Source organism: Ochlerotatus camptorhynchus, unplaced genomic scaffold, assembly GCF_037179485.1.
Source record: "Ochlerotatus camptorhynchus isolate MF236.1 unplaced genomic scaffold, CSIRO-AGI_Acam_v1.1 ptg000232l, whole genome shotgun sequence".
Taxonomy (NCBI): domain Eukaryota; kingdom Metazoa; phylum Arthropoda; class Insecta; order Diptera; family Culicidae; genus Ochlerotatus; species Ochlerotatus camptorhynchus.
Window position 1 is genome coordinate 808,892 of NW_027040722.1, and position 22,562 is coordinate 831,453.

The 22,562-nt window shown below is 39.5% G+C and overlaps 1 protein-coding gene across 3 annotated transcripts in view; it reads right to left on the bottom strand.

Annotated features, from left to right (window-relative positions):
- rsh (radish) overlaps positions 1-22,562 on the bottom strand; it is a 622,246-nt gene that overhangs the window by 17,757 nt on the left and 581,927 nt on the right. For all 3 annotated transcript variants that reach the window (XM_065225626.1, XM_065225625.1, XM_065225627.1), the window contains 7 exons: positions 12,951-13,167; positions 12,388-12,660; positions 12,050-12,161; positions 11,793-11,985; positions 11,527-11,735; positions 742-872; positions 456-637 (listed from right to left, as the gene is read on the bottom strand). In XM_065225626.1, coding sequence (XP_065081698.1) covers positions 456-637; positions 742-872; positions 11,527-11,735; positions 11,793-11,985; positions 12,050-12,161; positions 12,388-12,660; positions 12,951-13,167 — 1,317 coding nt within the window. The remainder of the gene's footprint in view (positions 1-455; positions 638-741; positions 873-11,526; positions 11,736-11,792; positions 11,986-12,049; positions 12,162-12,387; positions 12,661-12,950; positions 13,168-22,562) is intronic.

Sequence of the window (22,562 nt, forward strand, 5' to 3'; positions counted from 1 at the left end):
AATTTTGTTCCTATCGTATTCCGTCAGTTCAAATTCCAGTTCCTTAAGTTTCAAAAGAAGGTTGAAAATAGTCACAGACAGAAAGAGAGAAAGAGTTTCAGACGATCACAGTTAGAAGCAGCTGAACAGGTACACTTGACTGCGTTGCGCTCTTCAGAAGTGATAGAGATTGACAGATAGACGTCTTTTAGTGGTCCATGGTGCTCGGTCGGATTCTTCGGCTATTATAAAGTGCGATTGCATTATGATTTGTGTTGTTATAGCTGGCGCGAGTGTGTATGAGTGATACGTGTACGCGTGTGTTTGTGTGTGCATTTAAGTGAGTTCGTGTGCGCGTGTCGAACAGAGACAGAATTAAGAAGACAGAGATAGCTTTTATGCGAAGTACATACTATGCGGCACATAGAGTCGCATACAGCAACTAACTGTCACTCGTAACATGCAAGGATCCTCACCGATGGGTCTCCACGAACCCCTTCGGTATGGTTTGGGGATCTGTCCGGTTTCGGCATGGTTCGCCAGGTTGGCCACAATGTCCTCGAGCATCTGCGAGCGGGTTCGTTCCTGCATCCGGGCAAACTTCGGTGCCGAGTAGGAGGCCCGCTCGCCGTTGACGACCTTTGTCAGCAGCCATTCCCTATTTTATTGGTTTTCAAATGGAAGCATGAGTTATACGAAGACAGAAACCAAACCTTGGTTGGGTTTGAAAGGAAAAGAAAAATACCAGCTAGCGCCACTTACCGAAACATCGGACCCTTTTCGAACACCGACTGTTCCCAGAGGTACGGTTTGTAGGCACCAACTTCATCCCTCGTGACGACCGAAACCTCGTAGCGCGTCGGTTTCCGCTTGATTCGGGCCGATACTCGAACCTGTAATGAGATGATTGTCTAGATTATTTTCCAGAAAGAAACCACAGATTGTATATGCTTAAAGTGAACTCGAGTTCTGTAGGTTTTTAAAGGTCAAACTAAATAACTAAATTGATGTTAAAGTAGATAACCATTAGACTTAAAAAAAAGCTAGTTGAGATAAATCCCACATAAAATAGTCGGGGTGAAATTAATTTTGAATTTTATCCTTGTTTTCTGAAACCGAAACCAGCATCTGGTTTTCGTTTGGCCCGTTTTCCCGGGTGCAAAAAAAATTCACTTCGTTAAGACTCCCATAGCTTTTATGTTATGATGGTGTCATTTTCGGTTGGTCCACTTTCGAGGGAAATTTAGGAGACAACGAACGCTGCAGGCATCAGCGCTTTTACCGCCTACGAATCGGCCTCTAAAGTCTAGTTTATTGCAATGTAGCCTGGCACTCGTCGTCGTCGTCGTCGTCTACTACTGATGGAACGCGATACGGGTCGTTTCCAATGCCATGACACCAGTTTGATGCTGTGGAATGGGTTTTTCCTTTATCAAAATTTGTCTGCAGCAGCCCAGCAGTGTAGAAAAAGTGGAACAGTAGGTATTAGGTGGAAGATGGAATTTCTCGTTGGTTAAATTTGAAGGTTTTTTGCAACACACATACGACCGACACATCCATTATTGGTTGAGAGCGGTGTTGGTGTTTAATGACGAGGAGTTGCATAATAACAAAATGGGATCCTCCGATAGCCTAGTCAGCAAAGGCACGACCAAGCCGGAGGTGGTGGGTTCAGTTCCCGGTTCGGTCGACAAAATCTTTCAGGTTGGTCAAAGCTTGCGTTCACAGGAATGTACCATTCTTACTCATTCTACCCTCTGCACAAACCAACACATCCATTAAGTAGAGGAACTCTTCCCCTACTCGATAGTGTTGTCGATTTGCCAGGAAGAGCCATGATGAAATGATCAGCTGTTGAAAGTTTTCGGATTAACAAATCGCGTCATAAATGCACGAAGAACTTGAACAATTTTAGTGTCAATTTTTAAGATAGGGGGAATGTTCTAATGTTGCCCAATGGGTCTAAAAATTGGACCTATCGATAAAAATCTGCTGTTAGAACAATTCAAATTGGTATTTTAGGCTATTTGTGAAAAACTATCAAAAAATGAAGTCCTTCGTAATTTATGTATGGGCCCATTAGCGACTTTAACCTACATTCTTTTAAATGGATCAGTTTACCTCATTTTTTATGTGGTCCAACGTTTCTGAAATGTGGTCGGAATAAGTACAGGATGAGTTTGGTCGGTATCACAAACTAGCTCAAAATTCTATCACACCATCATGCAACAGATGAAACCACATGAGAATAAGAATAAAAGGTCAATGATGGTCATGTCAAGTATCCCAAATTGGAATGCTTGCTCCTTGAAGAGCAAAAACTACGAGTTTGTTGACTTTCTCAACGAACGGCGCATCGACATAGCCGTTATCACCGAGACTCACTTGAAGCCCGAGCTGAACGGCTTCCTTCCCGACTTTCAGCTCGTAAGACGTGACCCCACAGCTCCGGGGGAGGGGGAGTGGCCATCGCTGCTGGACGGAACATCAGCTGCCGGCTACTACCAAGCTTCCAGCTGAAAACTATCGAAGCCATCGGAGTTGAGGTGAGCACATCGCTTGGTCCAATAACCATCATTGCGGTCTACTGCTTCATGCAGACCAACATTAGGGACGGCTCGGCCGCAGACCTCTGAAGAAACATCATCAAGCTAACACGACGGCGACAAAATTTCATCATCGCTGGCGACCTGAACGCCAAGCATCAAGCCTGAGGCAATAGTCGGCGAAACCAGAACGGCAAAATCTTGTACAAAGATCTGCAGGAAGCCCACTACAACATCCTGTGTTCGGACACTCCCACCCGGTTGAGTCGATCCGGAGCTCATGCCACCATCGACATCTTCATCAGAAACATTGGCGATAACATCTCTCAACCTATCGACTATCAGGAACTGAGCTCGGACCACTATCCGGTGGTGGCCGAAGTAGGTTCCTCGGCCAATAGGTTTCAAGTTTCCCGGCGAAATTACCATCGTGTCAACTGGCAGCACTACCAGCGCTGTGTGGACACAGTAATCAACTACGACGTCCTACACACTTAGAAAAATTCATGTAAATTTAGGTGCTCTAAGACTGACATATACGAGCGTCAATTTTGACATAAAATTGAGTTATACTAGAGTCTAGTCTAGTCTAATCTACACATACACAGCCAGTACTTGAAAGAACATAAAATTGAGTTATACTAGACGCGAAATTCAGCTCAATCAAACGTACTTTTCGTCGAGTAACGAACTTTTCAGTCTCGGAGCACTTAATTTTACATAACATGTTTGTTTACGTCTCATCCTTTATGTCAAAGATGGATTCCGTCACGTGTAAAATGAGGTATTTTTAAGTGTGTACCGGAGTCGTTCGAAGAAGTCGATTGGTGTCTGCAAACCAACGAAGAGGCGATATCCCGTGCTAGAGAGCAACACGTACCAGCATCCAGACAGGTGAGTCATACTCTGAACCTTGACAGCTCAACCAAAGATCTTATCAGGCTCCGTAACACTATTTGTAGGCAGTTCCTGCGTTCTGGGCTGCCCTATTAGAAGACCAATATCAATGATGGTGGATCTCAGAAGATTTTGCCAACAAGATTCGCTCTCTCCCAGATTGTGCAAAACCATTTTGGAAGATGACCAAAATTTTGAAAAATAAGTTGAGACCGATTCCTCCACTTGTCTCTGTTGACAAGAACTCGGACCCATCTCTACTCATAACCCCAGTTGAAAAGCCCAATGCTCTTGGCCAACATTTTGTGATTTCACATAATCTTGGCCGAACCATGATGAGCCCCCATGAGCCTGCCGCACTGGAGGCAATGTCTAGAGTCGCTGACACTCCCGTAGTAGTGCATGATGATAGTAGAATATCGGCTGATGAGGTGATAGCAGTTATTAGAAGCACTAAAAACATGAAGGCTGCTTGTATGGATGGTGTAGTCAACCTCGAGTTGAAAAACTTGAGTATTGACTTCTTCAACCATCTTGCCGTTATCTTCAACAAATGTTTGGAGATTCGCTACTTCCCTGCAGGCTGGAAGTTAGCCAAAGTGATTCCAATACACAAGCCTGGCAAAGATCCTACCAGTGCCAAAAGCTATCACCCCATCAGCCTCTTGTCCTCCATCTCGAAGCTATTCGAAAAGTTGATATTCAGCCGCCTGTTGGTGTTTTCAAATGATAATAACTTCTTACTCAAAGAACAATTCGGGTTTAGGAACGGCCACATTACCATCCACCAGCACTCGCACGGGTTACTAACATCATCAAGCGGAATAAGTCCGTTTCCAATACATCTGACATGGCATTGTTGGACGTCGAGAAGGATTTCGACAATGTCTGGCATGATGGTCTAGTGTACAAGCTGCATCGATACAACTTTCCAATCTACCTCGTGAAGATCATCAAAAACTACTTGTCGGGCAGATCATTCCTGGTCTACTTGAACAATGTCCCCTCTGATACATTCAACGTTGATGCAAGGGTCCCTCAGGGTAGTCTGCTCGGGCCTATCCTATTCAACATCTTCACGTCAGACGTTCGTCCCCTGCCGGGTGGTGGTATCCTGTCTATGTTCGTAGATGACACCTCCATCATCTATAAGGGTCGAGTGATCCGTGCTCTGGTGAGTAAACTACAATCAGGCCTGGATGTTCTGTCCGACTATTTCAAGAGCTGGAAGATTTGTATCAATGCAGCTAAAACACAAACCATTATGTTTCCACACTCGAATTCACCTCGGCTTGTTCCGCCTGCTAACGTCAAGATCCATCTTGATAGCACTCCCTTGGTCCAATGGTCGAGTGAACTAGTCTACCTCGGTCTCACCCTCGATAGCAAATTGCTTTTCCGATCTCATGTAGACAAGACATCCACCAAGTGTAACATCTTGATCAGGTCGCTCTACCCTCTGATAAACAGGAAGTCCACCCTGTCCCTAAAAAACAAGCTTGCTGTCCACAAGCAGATCATTCTGCCGGCTATTGAGTATGGTATGCCAATCTGGGAGAGTTGCGCTAAGTGCCACCACCTAAAGCTTCAGAGGATCCAAAAAGAGATCCTCAGAATGATCCTTAACAGTCCACCGCGAACTAGTAATTCTGAGATTCACCACCTGGCCGGTCTTCAAACACTCGAGGAGCGAAAGACCTCCACGCTGGAAAGGTTCAGAGTTGCCTGTCTGCGATCAAACCACCAGATCATTCGTTATTTGGCAACCTAGTTTAAGTAGTTAGGTAGGTTCCTGTGCTCAAGTAGGTAGGTTATCAAATTTTTGACGTAGGACTACGTCTGTGATTTCTATATGGGGGTACACTTTGTGAAAACCAAAAACGGAACATTTAACGAAATTATGAAAGATTTTGAACGTTAATAACTCAGCTGCTCCTGGACCAATGTCAATAACTTTATCGCCAATCGATCAGATTTATTTCTACGCACCGATAGCAATGCACTATTGAACTATTGAAAAAGTGGTAAATGTCCAGTATTTTCCAAAAGCATCGAAATAACTAACAAATCCATCAATTACGTACATGCATATGCTGCTTCCCCAACAAAGTTATCAGAGAATCGTTTCTAGACGAAACAAGTTGAACTGGCATACGCCATCGATCTTCGGGCGTGTGCGAATAGGGAGGCTGCAATTGCGTAACATTTGGCACACTCATCGCCATATTTAGAACCACACGCCCCAAACGACCACACAAAATGCTCTCCAGAGTTGTAATCTTGTAACCAAACTTGGAAGCAGGGGTGCAAGTGATTTTGACCGATTCTCTTCATCGAATTTCTGTTTCGTTAATAACTCGACGGCAAACACATTGATACGCTTGTTGTTCTGGATGATAGAGGAGAATAGCAGAAATAGTGCGAAATCGATGAAGACTTTCACCCCTCTGCTTCTAAGCGCCTTAATTCAGTCGTCGTCATAGTAATGAAAACTAGCATCGGTTTTGGTTCTTGGGCTACACTTGCTGGTTGCAATTCTGCTGGTTGACATTTTCGAAGGACCACCAAAAACATGAAATTACACTATTTTATAGGGATGACTAAAAGTTCAATTATTCGATTAACGATTAATCGTAAAGATTTTTCCAGCTATTCGATTAAATATTTATCAAATTTTCAATTATTCGAGCGCTTAACCGACATCCCTTCTTGTTTCTACTCGTTTGATTTAGCACTGTAGAGAAAATAAATAAAAGTACTAATTTATTTGAACAGGCATACAGAAGAACCGTGACGTGAAACAGGATCATAAATTCTCCGAAAAAAGTGTTAAGCGTCTTTCTCCTAAAGGCTAAGGTTAACCAAGTTGTTGAAAGAAGGAGTTTAACTAGAAAAACTAAAAAGGGGAGGAGCTTTAGCTGGGTGGACACTGATATTCTGCGGCCTTCCAACCTGTCGCAGACACCAGTTCAACCTCTATGCACCAGCAGACGGGCCGAGACTCTTCCGTCCGATTTGCTGATCCAGCTACCTACACGTCATCATCATCTTCCAAAGCCTTTAACCCTGTACTACCATCGGCCCGTTTCAGAGCCACCAAGATGTTCCAAGAAAGTTTAATTTCTCAACATGTCCCAACTAAAATTCATGTCAATAGATTATTTTTCTATTTTCTATGATTTCAGGACAATCATAGTCATACGAAAGAGTATAAACATAGAGAACCTCGCTCAAATTCCTATTCCTACACAAAACACAAGCTCCTGCTGCAGTTAACAAATAACATTTATTATATAAGACCACGTAGTCCTACGTCGCCATTGCGTACAACCCTGTTCCTTGTAGTTTTTAATTCAAACGAAAACAAGTCCTTAAAAGGGTATCCTGTAAATTAACGCTAAGCGCAATCATCACATTAGAATAACTAATTAACTAGAACAAAGATGAAGAACCTAATGCTAACCAATTGAAATGTAACCGAATATTGAAACTTTAAAAACCGGCAAATAAACGTAAATTTCACTACTATGTCATGTATCCCGGAGCATATTTCCCTCATATGGACATGTACCCAGGTACCCCCAACGAAATGCGTAGTTTCTGGTATTAGCTAAAACCCATCATGTGATTCATAAAATCACATGAGAATCCAAAATCAAGTTGATTGTCAGTCACATTGTGTGCCACTTATGGACATGTTATGGATGTGCTGATATCGTGATGTATCGCAAAATTCAATGAACCTTACAGAGCTTGAATTTGTAAAAAAAACCATCTCAAAAGTCCTAACTGCAGGGTTGCCAAACTCATGGGATACTGAGATTGACATCTTGATTGCGACACTTCGGCACGGTTGGCCCAACGCTTGGCACAGATAAAGTACTCGGCACAGATTGATATGTTCAGAGTTGAATACCCCTTGGGGGTAGAAACAATCGAGGGCTGACTAAATCGGGTCACCACTTTATTCATATTATAAATGAATATAAAATAAATATATTCATTTGAATTAATGAATTTGATATACACTGTGGATAACCGCGTTTCAATATACCAATCAAACCTTCTTTGAGTCCCCTCGTCCTAGCTATGTCCAATATTATTAAAATAATTATATTGTATATATCTGTAACCTACTAAACAATTTATAATTTCTGCATAAAAACTAAAACAAAAACGCAAAAAAATGGATGGGGTTGTGTAAAAGACACGACTGCATGGTTGACGTACACACTAAGATTTTTTTACAGGAGTCAGTATTTTTTACTGGGTTTTTGAATTGCTGAAAAAGTCGGTAAAAATTCAAATGACCGTTATCCGTAAGGAATCAATGAAATCGATCAATTTTATTTTCTATCATTAATTGGGGTTAACAGAACTAAGTATGTACAAGTTCAGAACACATTTTCTCATTAATAAATTTTCCACAGATTTTTAAACTTTTACCGAACAGTTCCGCAATTCAAAAACTCGGTAAAACCGTACTGACTCGATTAGTGTGTAGACTACGTTACGCTGTGTAGTGAAACTCTCGTGCATTTTTCTAGATATTGAATTAAAAAAACAGTAGAAGTAACCTATGATTTCGGTCCTATGTACATATTTTGGATTTCCTACTTAGTAAAACTTGGTTAAATTCAGGACCTCATAAAAATGCAAATACATATTCTATTGCATTTTTTCCTAAATTACAATCAGCTATAAGTAAGGCTTTCTTCAGGTGATTCATTGAAGCGTCCAACAATGATCGTCATGATGGCTGATATTCCCTATCACTTCAAGATTTCTAGGACACAAATCCGGAGAACTTTGAGATTTGGGCGTAATTGCTTTTGTAAACAAACACGATTATCGTCGATTTCTCGTAAATTAAAACTCAATCTCGCGAACAAACTATACCAAATGATGGAGGAATCATTTCTCTACCTTTTTGTGCCGTTCATTTTTTATATTGAGCTTTAATTTGCGAGAAATCGACGATTGTCATGTTTGTTTACAACAGCAATTACGCCCTAATTCCAAGTTCTCCGGAAATCTTGGACGGTTGTGACATTACTCATGAAATTGAACCTCCTTGTGTACTGGACTGCAACAAACGTGAAGTTCCAGTTTCTTTGTTATAAGTTTTGAGAGAGCTGATATCTGTACTCTTGAAATTTTTCTATGGTAATGAGATTGATCCTCAGCGATTCAACTTCAAAACGCTAAAAATAAATGCACACACCAAAACGGAGTGCACAATTTTGCATCAATGTTATGCAACATTTCATAGTTGATCGGGATGATATCAATAAGCCATGAATCCCTCCAATAAGTTCTCGGTTCATCTTTTATCTACCGATTGAACAAATAAAAAAAAATACTAAGTCTGTGTTCCATTTGGAAAATATTCACTTAGATTTGACATTTCGAAAATAAATTAAGATGTTCGAAAACCCCTCTGTTGTACATCGGCCGATTTTCGAGAAAACGTCTGTCAAATTGATTCCTTGTCTGTCAGAAATAGGTCTGCTGGAATAACAGGTTTATTTGAAAATTTTCCATCTGTCAAATTTAAGTAAAAATTCACCAGATGGAACACAGCCTTAATAGCTTGAGCACAGGATCGTTTCTTGTTGTGTTTGTCGTATTAGATGCTAGATAAAAACTACTTTTATCGATATGTGTGCAGAAAATACCTGGGCCGAGTGGATTCAAGGAGAAAGTTGACGAAGAGAATCTTGTCAGTGTTACTTAGGACCTAATGCAATGTTCAGCTTGAATTGTTTCGCTTAGCTGTAGCAATGTAAACAGAAATCGATGAAGAGAATCGAACATTACAAGTAGGCCCTTTTGAACGCTCACTGTCGAAATTCAGAACCTCTATTTATGCTAACAGATAAGCATTGCAAGTCCCTCCTACTTGAAGAATTATGCAATCGAACTTCTTGCTATGCCTCGCCCCCACCAGCAAAAAAAAAAAACTGGGGTTGTATAAACCGTTCTATAGCATAATTTTCCAAGTAGGAGGGACTTTCATAGCTAATCTAAAAGCATAAATAGAGGTACCGTCTGATAATTTTAGTGCTTGAAACAGAAAACTGTAATCTGTGTAGGAAAATCCTTATGCGAATGTGCGTTCACAAAACGCACGAGTTCTTAAAAAACCATATGAAGATTTTTTTTAATTCAATCAATAGATTAAAGATTTACCGAGAATTAAATGGAGGGATTTCAATCTAAAATGTTCAGATCGCGAAATATTGACGATCAATACCGAAATTTCACATACATGTTCAAGCCCTTTTGTGTGGTGTGCTGCTGATTTTCAGTGTTGCCCAATGATTAGGGAACTTTCATAAATAACGTAGTAGTTGAGGGAGGAGAGGGGTTTCAGGAGTTTGGACCGGCCACGTATTAGGTGTATTGGAAAACACGCTCCGAGGGGGAAGGGAGGTTAATTGGTCAAAAATATACGTAATTTATGGATGGCCCTAATTTAACTTCCAAGGCTGTGTCGCAATGGGCGAGTTAAATTTATCTCGTGGTTAAAAGTTACAGATGAGTTATCGAATAACCTTGCTATCCGAGCGTGGTTATTTCTGACCGACTAGAAGTTAAATTTTGGCTACCGTGGCTGAGTTCTGTTTGAAAACTGACCAATTTCCGGCATTTTCGAACATTGCAAATAACTTTCGTAATGTCAAGTTTAACCACGAGTTACATTTAACTTGGCAATTGGTACACAGCCCAAGAAGTATTTCTCGATTACTTCAAAGTTCGAGATGCAAAACTCGAACGCTGCGTGCTTGACAGGAACCGCCTTCCTACTGCTGCTGCTACCAGTTTACCCGCCGTCCGAAGCGAAAATGAGTTGAGGGACATTAGCAGCGCTGTTTTATAACTTTTCAGATTCAAGCAGCACGATGTGCAACCAAATAGTACTCGATTATCATGATTGGGTTTGGGGAGAACGTTTATTTCATAAAAACAGGGATAAAATTATCACTTTTTATTTGTACATTTTTAAAACATTTTTTTTTTGAAAAATTAAAAAAGCGTTTATTGTAACAGCTTACGAGAGTTATTTCCTATCGATTGGTATATTTTAATTTCATCTATAAATGACAAAGTTATAAGTGTTCAAAACCTTACACCTTTTCATGACGGTTGCAATTTTAGATTTCCCCCGTACCTTCCCGTAAGACGTAGTCTACGTCAAAATTCTCCGGATAATCGAGTCTAAAATTCTGGATAATCAAACCCCAGATAATCGATTCCGACCTGTGCCTCAATTTCACATTCGACTGTTATGCCACACAGGGCAGTATAAAGTTTTCATATTTTTTATCCAAAATACATCAAACGAATCGATTGATCGATCGTAAAGCATTTGAATGTAGATATCTCACAAAAAAAAATCGCTCACGTGGGCCATTGAACGACAAAAACAACACTTCAAGAAAGTCGAGTTGTTGACGGACGGTCAAAGGATCCAATAAAAGAGGAAAAAAGTACTTGACGATGTGGATGCGGATGCGAGATGTCAAGTGAGATGAACGATGTAATTTTTTGATGGTCTGTTTTCCACTTTTCAGTCACTTGACAGTTCGTTTTTAAGGTGATGCTCCACAAGAGTCCTTTTTTTGCGGGTGGATCTTATTATCTGTTCGAAGCTTCGGGAGCACAACAAATTGGTTTGGGTCCATACATACAAGGAAAGCCTATTTTGACAATGTTTCACTAGCAACAAAAAATAATATAAATATGTTCATATGACGCATTGTTCTACGACAAATTTAAAAACAGGAGATTTCTATATAGACCCACAGGCCAACATTAGAGCCACTTCCGCTATCTGCCTCGAAAACGTGAACAACGTTCAGATAGCTATCATTAATAAATAATATGTGGAGCATGTCAAGATTGTTGCTCGAAAGAATTCTAAGTATTAGGCATCATCACTGTCATTTATAAAATTTGTCCTGTATGTACTTACTAGAGAGGGTATAGGATAAGAGAGAGGCGTATTCCAAACAAACTGCCTAGGAAACGTATGCTAGACCCTCTCTAGTCCTTACAACTATAGAATATCCTATTTTCAATCAAATAGATCGGCACTCACCAGGATGAAGGTGTGTAAAAAATGGCTTTTGATGCACGCCGGACTGAAGGCGGTGTTGTCCGCTTCGAGGAACACCACGCACACGATGTCGTTACCGATGTGGCGCTTCCGCTGCAGCTTCTGGGGATCGTGCCGCTCGTACGGCAGTTGCGTGGAAACGTGAAACATAATCTCTATCGAACGCCAGTTTGTATAAACGGAGTAAAGTCCTAGTGAGAGATGGTGGTTAATTTTCGGACACTCTATTGAAGTTCCAAGCAACAAACCTGTTAAATCGTGAACAGTGTCAAGGCCGCCTTTGTATTTATCAAAACCACGTAATCTAACTTTATCACCTAGTAGCTGTAAAAATTCCTCAAATAACGGTGAATTTTCATTATTGTCTAAAATTTGTTCTTCGGTATATTGACCCTCCTTCACGTAGATCACGCCCACCTTCAGTTCAGATTTTATGAAAACCTGGGGGAAATATGTCCAGTGTTTCGATTAGAACGTTTTTTGATCAATTTTCCGCCTTCCTTACCTGATCCAGTTTCAAAAGCTCTTCCGGTGTGTCTGGCAATTGTCCTAACGTTAGAGGTGGATTTAAGTTTACTTCTTTACCTAACGATCTAACTACTTCTTCCCTATTATACCTGTTGGGAATAGAGTAAAGACTTGTTAAGTTCAAGCTCCTACTTGCATATGATTCAGAAGTTTTAGATGCCAGACAAATTCTGAACCTAAACTGTTCACCACAAACTGTCCAGTTTTGCAAAGAACACCAGCTCCACACAATCGAGTTTGTTCAGTTCTCCGCATCGATCCCCACTAAATCGTCACTACTCTAGAACACCCCGAAATCCCCTCAACCCAACTTACCTATCAGCAAAAACACAAGAGGCTGGTATCAGTCCATGTACGGTGTACGATATAGCTCTAACTAGTATCCTAAATTGATCGCGTCCGTTGATCGTTTCCTGCTTGATCGAGAGGATGACCGGGCCGAGGTCCTCGTCGTTGGTGAAGTAGTTCCAGTGCTCGGTCCCGTAGAAGTACTTCTCGTACGTTTCCTGCTCGACGGAGGTAAGTTCGAAACCTTGCTGCTGCTCCCACTGCTCCTCGATCGCTGTCTTTTTTCTGCGGAAATGCTGACTGGTAAGTGCGAGTTGGGACCGAGAGTGTGTGAGTGTGTGCGGGTGTGGGTGTGTGTGGGAGTGCGTGGTGAATGTCGCCGGATGATTCGTGGGATATGCGACAATGCGGGTGGGGTGGGGCGGGGGGTATCGTGTAGCATTTTTTAGACCCAGAGAAAGAAAGAGAGAGAAAGAGAAGAAGAAACGATTCTACTCTACATCTACTGCGCTACTACCAGGATGGATCATGACCAGTTTATTTTTCATTTGGCTGAAATAGAAAGCGTTTTGGGACTCTACGATCCCTACCTTGGCACGTTGTCCGAGTCTTCGTCGTCTTCGTAGAGGTCGCTGCAGTTGCGCTCCATCTGCGGTTCGATGCCACCCCGAGCGGCGTCCTCGTGATCCGATTCGCTGTCGTCCCATATCGTGTGCTGATTGGGGAAGGATATCTTCTGGCGGGAACATTCGATCCAATAGCCCGGCGTGGGAATCAGATTGTGTGGGTAGTCTTCGCAGAATTCGTCTGCGAGAAAAAGGGGGAAAAAGATCAAAGGGCTCTATTAGACGAAATAATGCTTCCTGCTGTCAATTAGTTTCATTAGGTTGCAAGGGGCTTGTTGACTCCCCAAATTGGGTTAATGCAGAACATGGTTATCAGTCCAGCCGACGTTATGCCAGAGCATATGGGCCTCAGACTGCGGTTAATAATTAACTACTTAATGAGATAAATTTACTTCCACACACGGACCAGCCGCTCGTTGGAAATGGGCAGGTGCAGAAGAGGCCAGGCATTCTGGCAGCCAAAAAGGGCCATTACTATGTGCGAAGGACGAACACGGGCACTAATGAGAGTTTTATTAGTCCAGGATAAACAAACCTGGCAGGCTGCTAGTGTCGTTCGTTCGTTAGCCCGTTAGTTAGGTGCGACAACCTAAATTGAATGCTGCATTGTGTCGAAAGATAAAACCAAAATGTTCACAAACTTGGGAGGTTGCTTTTCAAGGTGTGGCATTATTGTTTCTAGCAAGCGGAGAGGTGGCAAAGAATGTTCAACCTTTGAATTTATGGGATGTCTGATGATCGCAGTTGACTAGTAAACATTAACTTCTTTATCTAAAAATCTGAATGCATTTTGCGTTTTGTAATTTTAAGTTCAATATTATCAAGCAATCTACGTGGTATTAATTGGGTGCGTGTGAAAATGTTTGCTTTATTTCAGACTTTCTTAGGTACCCGGCTTAGTATAAACCTCATCTGATCTACCACTTCGTGATTTCAGGGACACACATTGCATCATTTAGAATACTTGATCTTCTTCTGAACTGCTCTGAACTGCTTTGCTCATGTTTTGCATACGAACCTATTTTTCAAAACGCTTTATTTGTTCTAAATTCAAAATAAATTACATTTCATTTTAACCTAAATGCTCCAGTTACTACAGAAACCTACCAGCCTTAATTGTTATGATGTATACGTAAGTGTTTTTACATTATTCCTGCCTTGGTAATACAGTATTTTAAACATGGATGGACATTAGTTCTAAAGTTTCAACATTCGAAATTCTATGTACTTCGTACCAGGGAGGCAACTTTAAAATCATCTTCAGAACTTTGAAGTGATTTTTTCCTGGTAATGCAACAATTAGACCATATTGGCACAGCGTAAAACATGGCTCTACAACATGTTTAAATATTAGAAGTTTATTCGTCAGGCAAAATTTGGATGTCTTGTTTATAAGAGGATACAAACATATTAAATGTTTGTTACATTTGGCTTGAATGCCCTCAATGTGATCTTTAAAAGTTAATTTTTGGTCAAGTACTAATCCAAGATATTTCACTTGGTTTGACCAGGAAATTGGAAATCCTTTCATAGTGACTATGTGACTACTACTAGGTTTCAAAAAGGAAGCTCTAGGTTTATGTGGAAATATTATAAGTTGAGTTTTGGAATCGTTGGGAGAAATCTTCCATTTTTGTAAATAAGAAGAGAAAATATCTAAACTTTTCTGCAGTCTGCTGCAAATAACACGAAGACTTCTTCCTTTAGCGGAAATGCCTATGTCATCAGTGAACAAAGATTTGTGGCAACCCTGAGGCAAATCAGGGGGGTCCGAAGAGAAAATGTTATTCAATATAGGCCCAAGATGGCTACCCTGAGGAACTCCTGCTCTAACAGGTAGTCGTTCGGATTTGAAATTTTGATAATTTACCTGCAGAGTTCTGTCAGTTAAATAATTTCGAACTAATTTCATAATGTAAAGTGGAAAATTAAACTTGTTCAATTTAGCAATCAAACCTTCATGCTAAACACTGTCGCATGCTTTTTCTATGTCTAGAAGAGCAACTCCAGTTGAGTAGCCTTCAGATTTGTTCGAACGAATTTAATTGGTAAGTTTTAAGAGTTGATGAGTAGTTGAATGCCCATGGCGAAATCCAAACTGCTCATCTGCAAAATATTGAGTTCGTATTGATGTGAAGCATCATTCTGCTTAAAATTAGCTTTTCAAAACGGACGGTAGGCAGAGGCTTCAGCTGAATTTTTATCCGGCTTAAAAATTGAAACAACTTTTGCATTTTTGCAATTATCAGGAAAGTATGCCAAATGGAAACATCTGTTAAATAATTTTACCAAGAAAGACAAGCTCTGGGAGTTTTTTGATGAGGATATAAAAAATTCCATCATCACCTGGAGCTTTCATATTAAGAAACTTTTTAGTTGTAGATCTTACTTTGTCCAAATCAGTCCTCCAGGAATCATTAACAATATTTTCCCGAGAGAAAATATTCAGATAATCCTGAGCAACCTGATTCTCAATAGGACTAGTAAGACCCAAACTGAAATTATGGAAAATCTTGAATTGCTTAGCAAGTTTCTGAGCTTTTTCCAAATTTGTGATCAAAATTTTACCACCTTCTTTAAGCGCTGGAATAGGCTTTTGAGGTTTTTTCAAAAGGGTTTGGAACTTGGGTCTAATTTAGAAACATTATTTTCAAAAGTTTTGATCCTCAGGGCAGAGAATCGCTTTTAAATTTGTTTTTGCAAATCCCGCCAGATAACTTTCATGGCAGGATCGCGTGTTCTTTGATATTGTCTCCTACGGACATTTTTAGGACGGATCAAGAGCTGAAGATCGTCGTCTATTATAATTGAATCGAATTTAACCTCGCATTTTGGTACTGAGGCAGCTCTTGCTTCAACTATAGAAGTAGTCAGAGATTCAAGAGCATAATTAATTTCATCTTTGGTTTGCAAAGGAATGTTTGGATCGAAGTTATATTCCATAAATGTTCGATACTGCTCCCAATCAGCTCTATGGTAATTGAAAGTAGAGCTGTTGGGATAACAAATTATTTCTTGGGATATTTCAAAAGTTACTGGAAGGTGATCAGAACCGAAGTCAGCATGGGTAACCAATTGGCTACAAAGTTGACATGAATCAGTTAAGACCAAATCAATAGTGGATGGATTTCTTGCAGAAGAAAAGCATGTTGGGCTGTTTGGATATTGAATTATTACATTACCTGCAGAACAATCATCAAACAGAATATTACCATTGGTATTGCTTTGAGCATTATTCCAAGAGCGGTGTTTTGCCTTAAAATCACCAATAATGAAGAATTTAGACCTATGACGGGTAAGTTTCTGAAGGTCACCCTTGAGAAAATTCTTTTGCTGACCTACGCATTGGAATGGCAATAGGCGTAAGTTGTCCAAATTTTGTTTCAACAGAAACTCCAAAAGTTTCAAAAACTTTGGTTTCAAATGAAGAAAGAATTTTATATTTGATTCCTCTATGAATAATGATGGCAACGCCTTCACAGGGTCCATTAAGACGATTGCGTCCTTCTTAACCTTAACGTTTCAGTTATAACAGCAATATGCAAGTTATGAACTCTCAAAAAATTAAATAGCTCGTCTTCATTATCTTTAAGAGATCGAGCATTCCAATTTAAAATATTTAATGCTTTAAAATCCATTAATGAATTTCAAAGTCATGACAATATTGTTAGCAAATTTTACTCCAGTTTGAATAGCATCAAACATGGACTTAGATTTAAGCATATCAGTAATCATGTCAATTAATGATTTCTGTAAAAATTCCATTTTAGGAGCAATAATGCTTCCTAAGTCAAAATTTTCAAAATTCCAGTTAGAATTACGTTGGTTAGTATTTTGATTTCTTCCCGCTGCAATAGCAGCATAGGTAGCTCCATTAACTCGCTGAACATTGTTAGCAGCGAGGGGAGTACGTACACATGAAAAATTTGAAGCAGGGGTGATATTTGTACCGCTGAATGTTGTTAACAGCAGAGGAATTGTACCATGTCGGAAACGTGGAGCGTTTCCTACCTGTCGCTTAGAACGAGATTGTAGGATCGCTTTGCGAGTCTTACATTCTCCAAAATTGGATTTGTGGTTTTCACCACAATTTGAACATTTAAATTTATTAGGATCTTCCTTCACAGGACAGTCGTCCTTTGCGTGAGAGGAATCACCACAATTCATGCATTTAGCTGGCATGTAGCAATTTTTAGTTCCGTGACCCCATCCCTGGCACTTACGGCACTGGGTGAGGTTTTGGAAATTTCCTCCAGTCTTCCTGAAGTGTTCCCACTTCACTCGGACATGGAGCATAAGGCTAGCTTTTTCTAAGGCCTTAAGGTTGTTTAGTTCACTAGACTTGAAGTGAACTAAATAAAAATCATTAGAAATCTCGTTGCGCGAATCACCAGGACGTGATTTCATTTTCATTTTGATCACTTGCAGTGGCACATCTCCAAGTAATTTTGCCAGTTCATCTATGATCTGATCCAGGGATTCACCACTGGGCAGTCCTTTCATGACGACGTTGAACACACGTTCAGTTTTGGTGTCGTAAGTAAAAAATTTGTGCTGTTCATCCAATTTGTAGTGAAAACTTAACTTTCACGAAGTTCAAAAGTTCCATGCGAAGAGCATGGAAATCTGAAGTGGTTATCACAATAGGGGGAATATTTTCCTTCTTGGCATTAAACCGAAAAAGTTTACTACAATTTTTCTTGGATGATGGATCATTCTTATCATCCGTGAGCAAATCAAATTGATTGCTCAATTTAATTTCATCAGAAGGGGTATCAAGAGTTTGCCCTTTTTGTTTGCGCTTAGGCGCTATGGCGGCAATATTTTTTTTTATCCAAGTCGACTTCCAAGCAGATGGCTATAAGAATCAAAAAAATCGAAGATGAATTTTCCAAATCGATATCCAAGAAGGCTAACCATGGGTAGGGTCCGAACAAGGATCGAAGAGAAATAAGTGTCAAACAAGGTAGAACATTTACAGGTATATTGAGCACTGAATAGTGCTGTTTAACTTCCTTCAGCAAACCTCAAATTGATCCGCATGGCAAGAGAGCACCAGTGCTGAGTTGCATCACGGTACTGACAGCCTTTAGATTGACAAAAGAGATTTCTACGGTTAATAATCAAAACAACTGAGAACCGTCTCTCCGTAAAACTTCTCACCAGTATGATACAACAACCGAGATATCGTTTTTTGCTTTTCTCACTCATTCGCAATATCACTAACATCTATCATGTGGTACCATCATATCACCGAGGAAAAATAAAAAAAGACATATAAATTGACCGTCATCTCATTTCGAGCATAAATACGGTTATGACGGTCATTCCTCTTCCAAAATCACGGATAAGGCGATAGTTGGGATGTATCAAAGAAAAAGTCTTACCAGAAATTATTATTGTGAGAATTCATATCTGTATGAACACGTACTACCTACAGTCAAGAATGCTTATTCATGGATAGAGATTTTGCAGCTAATTATTTTTCCGAAAACCGTGACGCTTGAGCTCGAATAATAAGGATGCTAAAAAATCTTTGCGTAAATAGGAATTCCCCTCTAAATATGAATTGTAGCTAGAGGTGTTATTGCTAAGTAATCAAACGTTGAACTTGTTCAAGTTATTGTAAATCTTTAGGTTAAACACAAAACAATATTTGCTGGTTTACCACAGTTCAGGATTATTTCTGAAAAAAAGTTGACAAGCATCAAATTCAAGGGTCATACAATAACGTTAGCAGTTTTATGGAATTTTTCAACTCGCCCTCTTCTTTGTTAAATCATACCAATTGCTCCTCCACTCTTATTAATATCCTACAGCATTCTGGATTTGATTTCTTCATCATTAAATACGATATGTCCCTCTCTAGTAACGATATCGTTAGAAAATTGCAAGCACACCATTCTTCTTTAATACTTACACAATTCAATACCAAAAATTGAAAAAGCCTCAACTCCATTTTGTAAACAAACCTTGTAAGGTCATTTTCTCGCGAAACGAAACCTACATTCACTAACCTTAATCACAATCGGGAAGAGGAGAATTTTCCCTACCTGTTAATTTTGTTCGTTTGCGTTGGCGGACTTCGGTTCGCGACAAAATGGCTTTGCAAGGTTTGTTTACGAAATGGAGTTGAGGCCTTTGCAATTGTTGGTCTTGAATTATTGCACAGTGCATTATAAATACACATTTTCTTCACTTGAGGTTTCAACAATCAAAGCAACCATTCTCCTTGACACCAGTCCCAAAGTGACGTTTCTTCACACACATTTTGACAGTTCCTTATGGGGTTTTGAGTTGGAGTGAGAGAATAAGAAAAAATCCGCTATGTTTCACACATAGACTGACAGTAACATAAGAGATTTTTCCATAGGAGTAAAGAGTTACAGAGCTCTCGTCAACGCCAGTTGGTATCCATCAACAAAGAAATCTTCAAATCGTTATACCTATTTCAATAAATCATCGCTAAAATTAGTAGCGAATTCGTTTATTATTCAGTTGAAACCTGGATCGGGTATCAATATTGGATTTGCTTATTTTCTTACAAACGTCAGTTTGTTCGTTTGCTTTTAAAACCCAGCTTAGATTGACGTTCGCACTGACAAAAAGTTCGATTTCGCACTGATTTTGTCGAAGGTCCAGCTGTTGGTTCCATGATGGTCCTTGCAATTTTTCGGAGCAATTAAAAAATCTAAGATTTTTCGCTTCACTTTTCACACGAAATCATGTTGAAAAGTTGTTTGTTTTGACATTATTTAATTCTCATGAGCTTGTCAATAATTGTGAGTTGTGTCAGTTTTGAGATTTATTAAGCATCGTACACAATGACGCGTACGTAAGAGAGAATTGATATTGCCGATGGAACATAAAAAAGTGATAGTGGCAAGTTAAGAAATTGCATTTTTGAATATAAACGGATATTTTTTCTACATTGTAACGTAACAGCACCCACATATTTATTTGTTACAAGGAAAATGAAAATCCAACGTTTTCTTCAAAATGTTTCGTATGTACTGAACTTAACAACTTTTAGCAAGAACAGGAAAATGAGGGAGCATTATTCTCACTTCCCACTTATAAATGTTCAACAGAGATGATCAGTGAGTGAATGATTTTGCTACTCTCTCCTTGTCATTTAATCTAACTGTCATGGATGGCTTTGATGAAGACGGTCTAGTTTCCAAGTGATATGCTAGTTGACCGTCATTTTTTTATATGTGACGGTTATATGAGGATGACCGTCCATGTACGATAACCGTTATGATAATGCACAGCACTGGAGAGCACGATGCGGACTGAGAGATCAATGAATAGATGTTAAGTACTCTTCAACTTATCTGTACGATAATGCAATTCGTTAAAATTATTAATAGTGTAAAGTTTTCAGCCACTAAATAATATTTAAATTTATCAACACTGCATAAAAACTATTCTTGGTCTTATCATCCATATTTTTTCCATCAAATATTATTTAGCACAGTAAGTCATGAGAATGAATCTTATCAACACTCATAATTTATGACTTTCATTCATTCATGAATAACTTTTTGTCGTTATGTGTTTCTTATGTAAAAAGGACGAGTAACACGATGGTGTCCTTAAATTGAAAATTAAATGACAAGTATTATGAGAAAACTGATTTTAAAGATTACAAACGTAATTTTTTTTGGCAACACTGTACAGAAACAAGAGTTATAGATATAGATTTCTTGTCTAATTTCGTTATTCAAACAATACCGAATGCAATTTGTAGCTTCATTCGTTCCGGAGTTATGAACAAAAGCAAGTAGTGGTTTCTAAAAATAATGAAAAATGGAAAATGTGCCCCTTCATCGAGGGGTGCTCCGATACAGTATACAACTTTTGATTTTTAGAATTTGAACTTATTTTATGATTTCAACTTCTGTTCAATTTTCACTATTCCGTACTCTAGCGGAACTTTCAATCTATCCTCTCAGAACTTTCTCTAGCTAATAAATACCTAACCTTTGACATTATAATGGCGAACGTTACAATTTACTTCGCAGTGCTGTGATGAATATTCGATTATTTAAGTGTGAAATTGTGCTTGTGCCGCGGTAGAATTGATCCTACGCGTGCCCCGTAGTGATCATTTAGTGGATAAGTAAGTAGGAGAACGGTTGCTGCTGCAGCTGGTTCTTGTTCAATTTGTGTTTTTTCCTTCGCCCGGCATGCTATTGGCACCCTTTAGTAAGCTACATCATTAAAAATTTCTGCTTCCGTTCGTTTTTTACTTGTGTCTCTGTGGTGTTGCATGTAAAGTTTATGTGTATATGTGGATAGATATGATAGAGTGTGCAATATGTAATTTGGGGATTTTGGTTAGTGATTTGCCGGTTACTGTGCGGGTAAGCGTGCTTGTGTATTTCATTGCAAATGCACTACACTTACGCGGACTCAGGCAAAGCTTATTACGGAAAATGCACATCTGGATCAACAATCAGCATTTGTAAACAAACCGTTCCAAAGCCCATTCCTCACAAATCGACGGGCGCCCACACAAACCAACACCATCATCGTGTAGGTAGAAGTTTCCCCTATCCGATGATAATGTTGGTTTGCGTGGGTGGCCTTCGCTTTGTGAGTAAAGGGCTTTGGAACGGTTTGTTTAAAAATGCTGATGGGCCCTTTTCTATTGTTGATCCAGAAATGTTCTGTTCAAGTGTGATAATTGTCTATCAGATCAGAGTTGCGACGAGCAGAATGGTCTGGTCTCGCGCGTCAAAAGGATAGAGGAAGAGATGAAGAATGTATTTCAACTCTCGGACTCAATCACATTGCTGCTCAGGTAGACATCGCGTTAAAGAGCAGAAACACACAAAAATGTTAGAAATGGTAAAGATGGCTCTATTATTGTTGAGTGTGCAACAGGAGCTAATCTAAATGATGTGAAAAATGGTATTGAAAGCAATCTGTTTGAAAAATAAAGTGCTGTTGTTCCCACTTCGGTGCCAAGATTGAAAATAGTGGGCATGAGCGATCAGTTTTCCCCCGATATCTTTATTGACCACTTAAAAAGTCAAAATGAAGACATCGCTATAAATGTTGTAAAAGTAGTTAACATGTTTGAAAATCCACGCTTCACTTATATCAAATTTAGTGTTGTAATTGAAGTCGATGTCGATACGTATACATGTTTGTTATGTGCGAAAAAAGTAAATGTAGGGTTTGTGCTCTTATTTGAATTTGAACTTATTTTAGGAATAACCCATATTTCAGTTTATAACTCTAACGTGCATCTGTTTCGATGTAACATTCATTTTGTTCTGGGCATCGAAAATGTTCAACAATTGGCAGTTCAGTCACGTGAAAAGATCGATAGCCATTTAGCTTCGAAGCATGATTCACAACCCTCAATACCATTTCCCCCGATTGTACCCCTTTCGGTTGAATGGCTACCAACCTGTCCAGCTCAGATTCATAAATGGGGTAATCTGTTTAACTTTCCGTCGAAAAATCCTATTTCTTTTCATTCAGCTTGTGTTCAGTTCGGTACGGACAGGTTCATGTTAATCTAATGTCCAAACCCTCCGGTACAGTCAGTCTGTATAAATG